The 15,734-nt window shown below is 46.1% G+C and overlaps 1 protein-coding gene across 2 annotated transcripts in view; it reads right to left on the minus strand.

Annotated features, from left to right (window-relative positions):
• VSNL1 (visinin like 1) overlaps window positions 1-15,734 on the minus strand; it is an 84,597-nt gene that overhangs the window by 13,843 nt on the left and 55,020 nt on the right. Inside the window, exon 1 of one of the 2 annotated variants that reach the window (XM_053924514.2) lies at window positions 4,932-5,163. The exons of the other annotated variant lie outside the window; for it this stretch is intronic. Within the exon in view, the coding sequence (XP_053780489.1) occupies window positions 4,932-5,123 (192 nt within the window). The 5' untranslated portion in view covers window positions 5,124-5,163. Of the gene's footprint in view, window positions 1-4,931; window positions 5,164-15,734 lie in introns of those variants that run through there. 2 annotated transcript variants of the gene reach the window in all.

The following is a 15,734-nucleotide window of genomic DNA, read 5'->3' on the forward strand; positions in this document are numbered from 1 at the left end:
GTCCCCAGTGCACCCCAGGCCCAGCTCATCTCACAGCGTCGTGCTGACAGTGATAAGCATGTGCAGTCTGGCTGCATCTCAGTCAGAATCCTGATGCCATGCCAGAGGCCACTGGGTCTGCCAACCCTGGAGAGAGACCCTGTGCAACACGCCGGTGACAGTGACAATGATGACAGCCCGAGCCAGGGAGTTCTATCTGCCCAAGTTGAGTGCCTTTGTAAGAAACGAACACGTTTAGGGCCACTGCCTCAGAAGATGTGCCCTCCATTTCCTGGAAAGGAAGAAGTCTTGCTACCAACTCTCAAAAGCGTTCCCCCAATTCACCATTGTCCACCATTACTACAACTTCCGCCCTCACTTCTCTGGTCCCATGTGGTCTTGTGTCTGCCACCAGAGGTATAGAAAGGGTTGGCTGCAGAACAAGAAACGAACAGAGGAAATGCAATAAAATGTTATTAGAATTAATTCCACTTGTGTTTTTTACCCTTTTAAATACAGTAACTAGAAAATTTCAAATGAATATGGTCCATAATATTCTCCTGTTGGGCAGGGCTATTCTCGAAACATTCACAACAGGCCTTGCATTGGGAAAGTGCACAGTCATAAAGCGTCTTCATTCTTTATGGTAGAACCGCAGACATGCAGACCCGGAAGGAGGAACCTTAAGCCATTTTGGTCAGTCTCCTGATTTACAGACAGAGAAACTGAGGAATTGAGAGGAGAAATGATTCTGGTGCTCACGTATCACCTTAGACCACTTGCCCCCTACCCAGGTTGCCCTTCCCACACCACCACCTAGGGCTGCTTGGCCTGCTGTTTTCAGGTGTCCTGACCAGCAGTGGCCCCTCTTCTCCCTCTGCTCTGGGAAGACCTGAAGGGCTCTCCCAGGGGAAGCTCAGCATCTTTATTCATGCGCCTGGTGGAGGGAGCCTGCCTGCCCTGCTCCCCCACCCAGAGCCAGCCCTGCAAGGCAACTCTCTGCTTTCCCTGCAGAGATAAATATGGAAATGTGAGAGGACAGCTTCCCTGTCAGGAGTCAGGACTGCCACCTCATGGAAAGCATCAACCCCCAGCTGAGTTTCCCCAGCCCCAGCTCAGCCCTGGTCCAGCCTCTGGTACATCACTCCCATCCACCAGGCAGCGTCACCCTAGGCAGGCTCAGCAGACCCTCCAGGCATCCCTCCAGCTGGCCCGTGGTTTCCATCACCCACACCCCCTCATGTAGGCTGCTCTCCCAAATCCCACAAAGACAGTGCCTCCTTACCTCCCACCCCCTTCAGACCCCTGCTCAAACCCACCCCTCCAGCACAGGACCGCAGACCTCTCTGCCTGGCCCTCCTCCTTCCAATTCCAGATGCCCGGGAACTACGTTGCTGCTTTCTGAAGTGTGGTCTCTGGACTGGCAGCTTCTGAATCCTGGGAAAGTGGTTCAGAGACCCCGCGGCTCCATGGCAAACCTGCTGAATCAGAATCTGCCTATTAACAAGACCCACCCCCATGCCAGTCCTCAGGAGATTTGCTTGCATGGAAGCTGAGCTCTGGCTCCCGGCAGTGAGAGCAGGACACAGTGTTGCCCCTACAGTGCACTGAGCTAGAGGTGAAGACTCTCAGCTCAGCCCTTTGTTGTCCTACAGGCAGAGCAGCGCTTTGACTGGTGCGGTCGTACACAACCGCCCGCTGTCCTGAAAGACGCTGAGCAGTTAGTCAAGGACCCTTGGCTCTGGCCAAAGCCCACAGCCCCTAAGGGATCTCTGAGTACCTTGGCTCAGAGGGATCTTCAGAGCTGCCGAATACCGTTGGACTAGAAGGGATGTAAGTGACCCACTGTTGGTGTGTGGTGAGGGTTAGCGGCAGAATTGGGATGTTGCCCTTCTTGGTGTCTCTGTTCCTGTATTTGTTAGATCAGAGATGTGTAGCTCATTGGCTGAGAGTATAGCCTGTAGAGCCAAATGAGTTTAAATTCTGCCACTGACTAGGTGTGTGATATTGGACACATTCTATATGGATGGAGCTAGCAGTGGTACCCAGGTCAGACGGTTGTTAAAGATTTCATGGTGAAACATTGGCAATGTGCTTAAACCACGCCTAGCACATATCAAGTGCTATAAAAGTTTAATTAAATCATACTCTTTGTCAATGTAATGTTAACAGTTATACAGATTTAGAAGCATAGGCATTGGCAGATCCCTACGGCTCATTCTACAGAGAGGATATAGGCCCAGATGGCTGAGTTTCTGTCCCAACGTGGGAACTTTTATTCTGACCCTTGTGTGCTCTGGGGTCACACCCTGCATGAAGTGATTAAAAAACAGAGTGGCTTCAGGTCTGGCACCAGAGCCTAAACTCCCCACCTGCTGTGGCTCCTGCCTTTGGTGTCCTTCAGGTAAAAGGATTCTGGCTGTGGCCCCTGCTGGCAAACTCCCCGCAGACTTCCCTTGTGACCTGTACCCTGAGGTCTAGTCTCTAAATTGGTCCTTGTGGGAGCTACTCCTCAGGGAGAGAAAAATCAAGCAGTCTGAGTTTGGGAGGAGAGACCATAGTGGAGGGCTCCCCCTCAGGGAAATATGTGTGTGGAAGGTTCCATCACAATTCAAAAGAACCTATGCACCCCAGTGTTTTCATAGCAGTGTTATTTATAATAGCCAAGTGCTGAAAACAGCCTAAGTGCCCATCAGCAAATGAGTGGATAAAAAAACTGTGGTACATTTACACAATGGAATACTGCACAGCAGAAAGAAAGAAAGAACTCCTACTCTTCACAACAGCATGGATGGAACTGGAGAGCATTATGCTAAGTGAAATAAGCCTGGCAGTGAAAGACAAATAAAATATGATCTCACCTATAAGTGGAACTTAATCAAAACAAACAAGGGAACAAAATAGAACCAGAGACTTAGAAATAATGAACAAACTAAGTGACCAGAGAGGAGAGGGAGAGGGACATAACAGGGTAAAGAAAGGGAAGGGTCAAGTCAAAGAACATGCATAAAGGACCCATGGACAAAGACAACGGTGGGGGAGGGGATTGAATGTGAGAGGTAAGGGTTGGGTAGGGCAGGTGAGAGCAATGGGGGAAAAATGGGGACAACCGTAATTGAACAACAATAAAAGAAAAATAGTATGGGTCTGATTCTGGGCTTGGCTGCCTTTTTGTGTGGATTTTATGCTCCTGCTCTCTGCGCTCCTGTGTTCTGTCTGACTCTTGGGCATCTCATGGTCCTTCCCAAACAAGCCTCCACCTTCCCCCAGAAGGTCCTGGACTCTAGGTTGCAGTAAACAGGACTCCCTTCTGGAGCCCAGCAAGATCTAGCAAATAGACAGCTGGGAGTTTTCTGCAGGGATCTGCTCCAGAGGCCTGGTCTGGTCTTTCCATTCTTCCACTGAAGAGCTGCAGAGGGTCAGGGTAGGGAGCAGGAGGGGAGGTGGATAAACTTCCTTTACTACCTTTACTGGTGGGGTGAAGGAGGTCCCTAACCCCTCAGCTTTTCTTTGCAAAATTCCTTGCCTCAGCTGGTCTGGAGCAACTTTGGACTCTGGTTGACCTGAGGTCTCTGTGGGCTTGAATGAAGGTTGAAAGGAATATTTAGATACACCAGGATGCATCCTACGCAATCTTTAAGGTGAGGCACGCCCATCTCTGGCAGCCTTGCATTGCTAATTGACCTTGGGTGTGCCTTTCCTCCACCCCCTAAACAGACTGGAATCCAGGCCCACAGTTTGCTTTTCTGCATCCCACTCAGCACCTAGCTCAGCACCTGGCACACAGTGGGTGTGCATAGGAGGTGATTATTGGTTGATTGCTCCATGTGATTTTTTTTCAAAAAAAGAAAAATCATTTTTCTATGTATTTTTTTAGTGTTCCTCAGTTTTTATATTCCCAGCACAGATAGAATACAGGCTTGCGCAAACACAAAATAATGATAATAAAAGAGCATCTTTCACTTGCTAAGCCACTATTACGAGCCAAGCACTGTGTGGGAGTCCTTACATGCATCATCTTAACCCTCACAGCTCTGTCCATCCTTGGAAGGAAACCTCACTGCCCCCAGTGACACAACTCCTCCCTACAGGAAGAACTGGTGCCTGTCCCAGGCTTCCTGACTTGATTACTCTGGCCTCCCACTAAATCCCAAAGATGCCAGCCTACCAGTCAATTCTCCCCCCGCAGATTTTTATATAAACAAAATAAGGCTTTGAAAAAGATGAAAAACCCTTTGCCCATGTTCCCACACTTAGGAAACTACAGAAGTGAAATTCTATCGTAGGCGCTCTGACCACAAAGCTCACCCTTTCTCCTCTGCATGATGTATATTTAACCTATTATATTCAAAACACATCAGGTTAGATTATTTTAACAGGTAATCAATATTAAAGTTATTAATGAAGTATTTTACAATTTTTTAGAATAAGTCTTTGAAATGAATATGGATGTCACACTTACGACACATCTCAGTTCCCACCAGCCTCATTCATTCGTGGCCACTGTGCAGAAGCTTGTAGCTCTGGACAGCATGTCCAGTGCAGAGGAATGTGTTTTAATTACCCCAATTCTAGAAGCATAGGCTAGTACTACAAGTGAACTTCAGGAATATGTACATGTGACAGCTGTATCCTGGTCAAGGAAGCAGGGGTTTGTGCATTAACCAGGAAAGCTGTGAGCCTCTGAGAAAGGCTATAACCTCTCAGGCCTGGATGCCAATTTTTCTCCCCACCCCTGGACACAGCAGGCTCCTAAGCCAGTGAGTGACCAGGCAGTTTGGGCCTCCTGCTTGTGCATGGAGCTTGGAAGAGTTGTGGTGGATCCAAGTTTGCATCCTGAATCCAGGTGTCTGATGCCCTCACTTCTTGGTGGCACCCTCCATGTCTTCCAAACCCTGGCCTGTGTTTCCCCTTCCCAGGTACCGCCCACCAGGGGAGGCCACTGTACTCACACCAGCTTTAAACAGTATTTCTGAAATGTTACTCCAAGGAGTTCTCTCCAGCAAATCCTGACCTCTCCGAGAGAAATCAGAAATCCTTCTCTGAGAAGCAATAAAGGCAGCAGCTTGGCTTAGGGGAATGAATGAGGGCTCTGGAGCCACAGGGACCACATCAAACCCTGACTCCACTTCTGAAGTGGCCATGTGGCCTTGGGCAGGGCACTTTGCTTCTGTGCCTCAGTTTTTACTGGGTGTGAAAAAACCAGCCCCATGAGTGGTTATTGCGATTGATTGTGTAAGCTTTTTGTACACTGCTAGGAGACACTAAGACAAAACAAAGCAAAACAAAACAAAACAAAAGTGTAGCTTCTCTCTCCTCCTCTTGCCCTCAGGCCTGAGGATGTCTGTTTTGGAGTCTACATTACAATCTGTGCTTTCTCTGAAAACAAGGCGCCTCTGTCCTGCTGACATGTAATTGATCACACATTGATTCACACCCATTTGCTCCACATTGTTTTAAGTCCTTTTACAACTTCTAACTTAATTCTTACAACAGTCCTATACAGTAGGACTCATAGATGAGGAAACGGAGGCACAGAGAGGTAAGGTCACCCAGCAAATGGCAGAGCAGAATGTGAACCTAGGAAATCTACCTGCAGAGCCCTGGTGCTGGTCTGTTTTGTCTCACTGTTATGGCAGAGGATCCCTGAGGAGGGGACTTTTGACCTGAGGCTCCAGAGACAGGACGTAAACCAGGGCGGAGCTTTTGGGGCAGCCATAATGATGACCTGAACCTGGATCTTGCCTCGGCACATCCTATCAGCAGACATTGATGAACTTTTACATTTTGCCTGCCACCTGTTATCAGCCATCCCTGCAGCTTCCCGCCATCTATGGCTTTCTGTCATGATTCTATTTTCTGGAGCATGCCTCCCAGCAGGCCTTTGGGATTCCTCGTGCGGCTCCTAAGGCCTGACTCTGATCTCTGGAGCGTCCTTCTGGAGGTCACACACCCAGGCTCTTCAGCTCAAGTCCCTGTGGTGGACCCTTCCCATCCCGTGGGACACCTGTGGCTGCTGCAGCCAGAGCAGCATTGACTTCGAAGCTCTGCCCCACAGCTAGTTGCTAAGCAGCTGGTGCACACAGAGATGTGTGGAAGGAAACCCTCACGGTGAGAAAAACAAAGCCTCATGTGCCCACAGCTGCGTGTGTGTTTGTGTGTGTGTGTGTGTGTGTGTGTGTGAGAGAGAGAGAGAGAGAGAGAGAGAGAGAGACGTGAGATGGCGCTGGCTTTGCCCTGCAGCAAGACTACAGAGGAACAGACTGAAGCACAGAAGGGGGAGGGAGGGATGGGGCTATATGACTCAAAGCATTTTTTCTTCTGCAGTAGTTGTGCTCCCAGCAAAACAGACATAGAGACACAAAAACACCTGTCTTCCTCCTCTTCCAGTGCCTCCCCAAGAACCCCATTCTTGCTTGCTCATCCCAATTTCCATGCAGAGTAGAAATGAAAGTATGGGACCAGGCAAAGGAGGCCCTGGTGGGTCTTGGCCTTGGGCTCATTTTTCTCACATATGCATTGTAGGCATCTACCCTGGCCTGGGCAATGCCACACACTGCCGTTGTTGCTCCTTCCCTAGACAACATGTTGAGAAGCTGCTAAATGCAAAGGCTGGGAGAGGGGGAGACAGAGAGAAGGAAGTTCTGACTGCCCTCTCTCTGGTCACCTGTAATACAAAGCCAATCTCTAGTCTTGCCGATTCTTTATACAATTTGTCAGGCCCAAGGCAAAATGAAATTGTGGGTTCCTTGTGAAAAAGTTATCAAGAATTTGAAGATGGCAACATCAGAGCATTGAACCCAGTGCAGGGCCCTTCTGAATGCAGGTGCATAGGTAGTAAGTCCATGCAGGCGGCACTGCAACCTGTCTCTACTCTGATGTCAGCACAGACGCAGATCAAATGATCGAATCCTTCACTTCTCCGCTGAAGGCTCTTGGAGGTCCCCCCCACCAGGCCTCTCACAGCCCTCGGGTTAAAGCCACCCTGCCTAGCCCAGTCACAGAAGGTCCTTCCAGACCTGAGTCCTGCAAATCTCTCCAGCTTCATCTCCCAGCCTGTCCCTCGCGCACTCCATGCCTGCGTTCATCCGCTGCAAATCCTTCCTGAGTGCTCTTCCATGCTTTGCCCACACTTTGCTCTTTGCCAGGAATCTCTCTCTTTTTTAAAAGATTTTTTGGAGAGAGGGGAAGGGAGGGAGAGATACATCCATGTGTGGTTGCCTCTCGTGCACCCCCTACTGGGGACCTGGCCTGCAACCTAGCCATGTGCCCCAACTGGGAACTGAACCAGTGAACCTTTGGTTCACAAGCCAGCACGCAATCCACCAGCCAGGGAAGGAATATCTCTTTTCTCTCTCTCCCCTTGCCCTTCCCATTTGGCCTTTGTCACTCAGTTCAAGGGTCATCTCCTCTAAGCTGTCTTCCCAGACTACTCTTTCCTTTCAACCCCAGAGCCCACTCTCCCACACCTGAGCTTCTCCTATGAGTGATGGCAGAGCCCTGCTTGTATCGATGTGTTTGAGACACTTATCTCTCATCATGGGATGGATCTGTTTATACACTAGTCCGCAACTCTGCTATGAGATCCTCGAGAAAATAGTCATGCCTGACTCATTTATGTAACCCTAGTGCGTGGACCACAGGGGGTACCTCAATCAATAGCTCTTGATCAACTTCAGGGGTGAAGGCAGCCCTCCACCAGATCTGACATACACAGTAATTTTCTTATTTTATATTAAATTAATCAAGAGAGATTTTTTACATGCTGATTTCTACATGTCTTTCCTAATTGTTCTCCAAAGATTGATCTCTTTGATGTGTAACTGAAGGGAATTCAGTGTTTATCTTTTTTAAATCACTTTTTTATTTTCATTTAATGAAAATAGCAATGTTTCTTTTCAGACTAGAAAGGTAAAACCCATTTATAATGCAAAAATCTAAAACATAGCAATTAAGGAATAATTATCCCAAAACCTACTACTTTGAGAGAGCCATTATGAAGAGCAATAGCGTTCATTTATTGATTCAACAAGAATTTATTGAACACTGACTGTGTTTCATGCACTGGGGGTACAGCAGCGATTCACACCCACAAAAAGCCTTTTCTTCATTCTCGTCATTGATCATGCATGTGCGTATGTACGGTTCTGCACACACACGGTTCTGCACACGTTTAAGCATGTCTGTTTGCAATGTCTGACTAGAGGTAATCATTTAGTGATAGGGCACGAAAATCTTTTCATGCCACTGGCTTTAAATGTATGACCCTCTTTTCTTTATGGGTGATATGTTTCCAAATTTATTTAGTCAAATCTTAACTCTTACGCTTAAGTCTCTACTCAACTCTAACAACGCAGTTCAAATAATTAAAACTTCATTGTCAATACCCTGTGAAATTTTTTTATTCATACATTAGTTCTAGTTGTCCCCTAAAATAGATTGCTGCATTTCAATTTGATGCAGAGAGTGCCAGACGACACTCCAACACTCCCACCGTGAGTGCCCCGTTGTCCCACCCCCTGGCAAGGTCGAGGGTTAGCCCTTTGCCTAATCTCTCCTCTCGGAGGAGAAAAATGGTACCACATTATTATCTAAGCATGTTTGCGTGTCTCTGTTTCCTAGCGAGGTTAAATATCTTTAGTATTTTGGGGGTGTGTGGGAGATCATAAGTAAGCTTGATTATAGTTTTTTTTTCTGTACAGAGGTTTGAATTTTTAGGTAAAGTCCATCAGTATTTTCCCAAATGGCTTCTGGTTTTGGTGTCATAATTTGAAAGGCCCTCCCACACTGAGATTCAAAATATTCTCCTCTACTTTCCTTTCTCTCTCTGTCTCTCTGTCCTCTCTCTTACATACACACACACACACACACACAGAGAAACACCTTTGAATATTCACATGCATTTTATAACCTTAATGGCTAGAAAACTGTTACCGATTTAATGAAGACTCCACTTTTTCCTTACTGTCTCAAAATGCCACATTCACGCTGTGTACTGGGCGCCAATGTTTATATTTGTTCTTTTTCTGTTACTGTCAGTCAGTCTATTTCTCTGTCAATAGCAGAGTGCCTCAATTACTGCAAGCTTATAATATATTTGAATATGTGGCAAGCATCCCTTTCTCTCTTCTTCTTTTGATTATTATTGAAAATATATTCTCCCAGAGAAACTTCAAAATAATTAGATCAAGTCAGAAAACAACCAAACAAAGCAAAATCGAAGGAGATTTTGACAGAGATTGCTAGAGCCTTGAGCTCATTGAGAGAGAGCGAACATCTCTGCAATACTGAGTCATCCTGTCCGAGCACTAGGAGTGCCCGTTCGCTCATTCCTGTCTGCCCAACCGACCCGGCTTCTGGAGGGTGAGCGGCCCTCTCCCTGTCTCACAAAGCTCTGGGTGGAGGCTTTCTGCCTTTGGAACGACTCCACAGGACTCTGGTAGCATTCCTAGTGGTGGCTGTCACCCACAGCCAGGTAAATCTAGTATGATGCACTCAGGGGTTCACACAGAGAAGGGATTTAGGCAAATCCTGTTCCAGGAGTAAACATGTCTTTCTCTGGAGAAACTGTCACAGCCTAGCTCCTCATAGGCGCAGCTCAAGAGTTATTTGCAAGTGCACCTCCAAGGGGAGGTGTTTTATGTGAGCTCCTCCTTACATCTCCTCACCAGCCCAGAGGTGGGTGGTGCTGCCCATGTAGCGGGGAAGGAGCTGAGAGTTCACTGACCTCTCCAAGGCCAGGTAGCTAATGTTCTTGGATTGGATCCTAGAACTGCCTGTCTCTAAGCCTTTCACTAAAGCACCCTGAGCAGTGAGAGACCTAATATCAGTCTGAAAACCCAGCCTGAGGGTGTGTGGAGATGGAGGGGAGACAGCCCAGGATCCACGGGTTGGGAGCCCGGGAGAGGTCCAGGTGAGGTGGGTCCCCAAGGCAAATGCGGAGACAGGACATGGGCTGAGACCCCGAAGCCTCACCTGGCTCTGAGCCCTGCGTGGAAGGCAGACATGCTCTTTGTCCAGGGAGCCAGGAGTTTGGAAGTTCAGATGAGAAAGAGCTGAGGCTCTGTGACTGTGGGAGAGCCAGGATGAAAATAGGGGGTCAGGGGAGAAAGTGGGGACACCAAGAGAGAAGGGCTGTGTCCTCTGGCAGCTGAGAGCAGGTGGCAGAGAGAGCCGGTTCCTGAGCCTGGGCTCCTCAAAGACACGGGTGGGACCACAGAGCAGGCAAGAGGCAGAGCTCCTGCTCAGGTCAAGGTGCAGCCTGCTGGCTTCCAGCGTCTTCTCTGGCTAACCCTTCCAAGTTCAAGAACAGTAGATGTACAGAGCAAAATCCTGTGGCACTCCAGAGGTGGGCAGCCTGCTGGAGGTGCTGTGGACTTGGATTTTTTCTTTTAACACCATTTAAAGGGACATATTGCCACAAACTGGAACCTACATCCTAACACGCAGATTCCTGCCATCCTCACAGTCTCTTCTCTCTCTGGAACAAATGACTTCCCACAACTGCTGCCTTTAACCACCATTCAGGGTACTGAGGGCGATTTTTTTAAAACACTGATTTTAGAACGTCATTTTGCTCTTTAACAACTTTCCTGTCCCTTCTGGCCCAGAGGAAACAGGGTAGACTCTGGGCCTTCCAGATGAGACACTGATCACTCACCACATCCCCCTCCCCTCCACAAGATGCCAGGCACAGTGAATTACTGGTTTTTATTCAAATTCTCCATGTGCCTCCAAAGCTAGGTTGATTTAACAAACGTTGATAACCAATATGCGTCAGACATGGTGCTGGATTGAGATGAATACTGAGAAGATACAGCTGTGGCCCTCAACAGCTCACACTCCGTTATGCCTTTGTACACGCAGGCTAGAACCTCTATCCTGGATTTGGGCTTTTTTAACCCTTTATATATACTTCTCTTGGGGTCCTTATGTGTCTGTCCTATCAGACTCAGGTACATGACCAAGGGGACAAGGCCACCTCTTGTCTGTCTTTGATTCCTCAAAGCACAGAGCAGGACACAGACAGGTGCCTCATAGAAAGAATGAATAACCAAATAAATCCTAGAAGCAGTTACAGGCTTGTCTGCATATAAAGATATCTGAGTGTTTGAGGTATCCTTGTCTTAGCTCCTGAGCCATGCGGAGGCAGCCACCCAGCAGGGGTGTATCAGAAGGGGCCAAGTGTGGAGTCACAGGGGCCCGGGTTTGCATTCTAGCAAGGATGCTGTTTGGATACAGTGTTGTTGAAATGAGGGTGGAGCTCCTGGGATAGGCCAGGAGGAGTAGGCCTTGGACAAAACAGCCTTTTATTGCAATAGTCAAAAAACTTTGGGGCTGACCCCAGCGTGAGTCTCTGTGGCAGGCACGTTGGACCAGCAGGCCCAGCCTCGTGGCCAGACCCCATGTGACATGGCCGTAACTCCTCAGTGTGTGAATAAATTAATGAATCTTCCCAATGCCTCTTCTGAGAATCATAGTGAAGCTTTTAGCCAGGGACAGATTTTCTCTGGCATCCTGGAATTGTGGCCAGAACCCACCACTGGGAATCAGAAGTGCTAAGCACCCCTCATTCTAACTTCAGAGAGCCGCTGGCAGCTGGAGCCAGCCATCTGCAGATGGGGCTTATTAAAAGATGCTATTCAAGAACCAGTCCTGCAACCAGTCACCAGTCACCTCAAGCAGACAATCAAGTAATACTCACCTCTCTTTCCTTAGAGTTTCTACATTATTTTAGTGAAACAACCAACTCTTTCATTTATCTGGGAGTTAGTTAATGTCTGTTGGGGGAGAGGATCTGAATTTATTTTCCACTCTCTCCCCACAAAACCCCAACCAGATGTCCCATCAGTCTTCAGTCTAGGATGGCATCTGATCACACACTGCACCTTATACACCCAGCGTAGGTGCTGTTTCTGACCTAACTGTGCCAGTTTTGTTGTTGTTGTTGTTATGACATCAGTACTGTACTGTTTTAATTACCGAGGTTATAAAACATGTTTCAATATGCAACAGAGCAAGTATCTCACTTACTTAAAAGTCAGCTGCTCTCAGATGTTTATTCTTCCAAGTGGATGTCAGAGTAATCTAGAATTGGCATCTAATGACACCAGAAACTAATTATAGAGTAACTGATATCTTTATAATGTGCCATTTTATTATCCAGGAAAATAGTATTTCTCTCCATTTACTTAAATTTTCTTTTCTGTCGCCCAATGGAATTTTCTTCATGTAAGTCCCACATTAAAAAAAAAAACCGTATTTATTTATTTGTAGAGAAAGGGGAAAGGAAGGAGAAAGAGAGGGAGAGAAATATGCGTTGTCTCTCACACACCTTCTGCTGGGGACCTGGCCTGCAACCTAGGCATGTGCCCTGACTGGGAATCGAACCAGCAACCCTTCTGTTCACAGGCTGGCACTCAATCCACTGAGCCACACCACCCAAGGCCCACACTTTTTAAAAAATTGTTATTGTAAGTTTTATCTTTTTCTAATGTTTTTGATTAATTATTGACTGTTATATATTTAAGTTATATATAGTCATTTGAAATTAATCATTATTAACCTAATTTTTTCTGTTGATTCTCATGGCATCTTGGGCAGTACATGGTCCCTCAATAATGATAAATATATGAGGTTTGTCCAGAAGATATCCAGCTATGTGATATGAAAAACAGAGACATTTATTGAAGAAGATACAAGATACAAGAAACATTGTACACAGGACAATGATGCCTCAGTCCCCTTCAAAGTGAGCACCTTGGGACCTCACACAGGTCTCCCAATCTTCATCAGCTGCCCCATTGTATTTTCCTGAATCTCACTGATGGTCTGAAATCTCTTCCCTTTCAAAGATGATTTTAGTTTTGGGAAAAGCCAGAAGTTGCAGGGCACCAAATCTGAGCTGAAGGGGGCTGAGTCACCTGGGTGACTTGATGTTTCACCAAAAAACTATGCACAAGACCTGATGCATGAGCACGTGTGTTGTTGTGATGAGGCTGCCAATCACCAGTTGCCCATAGTTGTGAACTTCTGAATCATCCAAATAGTTCACACAGAGAATATTCAAGCTTAACACAAAATCTGATGCAATTCGTTGCTCTACTCACTCAGTCATTTTGAATGTGATGGCCACACAGCCATGCTCACTCAACAGCCTCTACCACCCCCATGACTAGTACAGTGAAGTCGTCATTTTTCACACATGTGCATTCCAGTCCACTCTCCTTGCCTGCCAGTTTACATCCATGTCATACAAACCATTCTCATTATATTAACAATGGCTGGACTTTTTCCTGGTAGACCTCATGTCTCTTAATTTCTGTTACTAGTGCTCATTTCCTATCATACTAGATGGAGGAGAAGCTCTATAGCCAAATTAAATAACAGGGGTCAAAGATGAAGGGGGTTCTTTAGTCTTGATTTTAACAGATGTTTATTATGAAGGACAGTGATGCCAATGTGGATTTATGACACCTCCCTCACATTAAAAAATTTTGCTCCATTATTAGATATTAATTTTTTCTCTTTTGGGGGTGCTGTCATTTTTAAATGCATCTATGCAAACTACTATGTTTTTAAAAATGGTGGTACAATTATATTATAAAGTATTTGTATTTTCCTAATGCTATACTATTCTTAAACTTCTGGGGGGTGGCAGGGGGAGACTTGCTTGATTGTGGTGAATGATTGTTTCAATATGCTTTGAATGTGGATTACTAGGATTCATTGAAGATTTTTCTATGTTTAGAGGTAAGCATGGTGCTAGATGAAGAGAGCTGAAAGAAGGTTGACTGCCTTGGGGTGCCTCTGAAGATGACTTCTGTGATGAATGGGGGAAAAGGGAGACAAGAAAGGGACCCCAAGGCCTGGGGGAGAATGAGTGAAGACAGGAGGTAAACTTCTATTCAGATCACCTTCTCCCCAGGAAGACCTGGGATCTTCCCAGGGAAGATCCGGAAGAATCCAGTCCAAAAATCAGTAGCTTCCCCAGAAACGATTGATTTTTATTGGGGCTGGCTGTTCAATGAGATTCCCTAACTGAGATGATGGATAGACCTCTATCCCTCGTCAGGTTCGTTCTTGTATATAAAAATGACAAGACTGCTCATGACTTACAATTACATTACGCAAACCTATTATAATTTTCATGTTAGTTTGCCTTATTCTACTTATTAACATTTGATTACACAAATATCCTCTTATGGTTTTATTATGCTTAGATGTGAGGGAATTATCATTGCATTCCTTAGAAACAATATAAAATTCAAATAAGCCTTCTCTAGTGAGTTTAAATTAAGAAGTTTCACTGTTTTTTCCCCCTGAATTTATCAGGGGTTACTCTCTGTGTTTTTTTATATACAAGCAAGTGAAGATTGTGTGATGTTCACTTTGTTTGTTTGTTTTACTACACACCTTCTTTGATTTCTGAGGCTTGGAATCTATTTGCAATGTCACTGAACAAAAGACAATGGTGTGTGTGAAGTTTTTTTTCTCAGAAGATGATAACATGACTAGTATGTTGCTCACTTACCCACCCACTTTTCCAGGGGAGCAGAGATGACTGCATTCTGTGGTGACCCCTTGGCTTTAATTAGGAACTTGACCCATGGGTGAGGGATCCTAGGCCAGAGTGACAGTCCTCCATCCTGAAAACCATCATTGAGGAACAATCCACTGGGGGCTCAGCTGATCTTCCCCCGGCGGAGCAGGTGGGGCCATGCCCATCTCCCACCTGGATCACCTGGTGGGTACCTACAGCCATGCTGCCTCCAGCTTGACCCTCTCATTTTGTCAACCTATTTTCCACACTGTAACCAGAATGAACTACTTACAGAGGGACCCTGTTGACCTCTCCAGGTTTGTCTCCTTCATACAGTGGTGACCTCCCTGTCTGATTAACACTTCATGCTCTAGCCAAAGGAACTTTTGTGCTTACCAGTGTGTGGCATGTAGTTTTTCATCTCCATGCTTTCCCCAGGGAGGAGAAGGAGAGCATTTCCTCTGGCACAGATACTTGGATAGCTTCCACTCTGACACTTTCCTATCCCCTGGCATTTTCCTGCACATCCTCTTATGAGGACTCAGATCATAAAGGAAGCTTTAACGCGGAGCTAGGTTGAGTGCCCTTCCTCCATGCCTGAACCCTAACAGCATAAACAGGACTCCAAAGTGGCACTAACCACACCATTGTAACCTGCGACATCCTCGGGAAATCTTGAGAGTAGGGGCTGCATCTAGTTTTTTCTTTAAGAGTGACACTAACTCATCTTTGAATCTAGTTTGTAGTACAGTTCTTGGTCATAGTAGGTACCCAATAAATATTTAGTCAGTGAATGAATGAATTACCTTCGTTTTTTGAGGGGGATGCAGTAAAAGGAGTGCTGGATATGAGTCAGGACATGGTGTTCCAATATTGTGACCTGGTTAATCTACTGCCCTGCCTAGAAAGGGCCTTTTCTACCTGAAAATCTACCTGACTGAGCACACTGAAGTCTAATGCCCCAACTTTTCCACCAATGTAGCCTTAAGAAAAGAGAATACCTGGGGGCTGCTGAGTTTGACATTTCACATTTTATTTAACAATTACATAAAATTTGCATTACACTTCCTAAAATGTCTCCTTTTCAAAATTGAAATGTGTAACCCAAGTGTCCATTGACAGATGAATGGATCAAGACCATGTAGGATAGATATACAATGGAATATTATTCATCCGTGAAAAAAGTGTAAACCCTACCCTATGCGATAACATC

This window comes from Desmodus rotundus, chromosome 5 (assembly GCF_022682495.2).
Source record: "Desmodus rotundus isolate HL8 chromosome 5, HLdesRot8A.1, whole genome shotgun sequence".
Classification (NCBI taxonomy): Eukaryota; Metazoa; Chordata; class Mammalia; order Chiroptera; family Phyllostomidae; genus Desmodus; species Desmodus rotundus.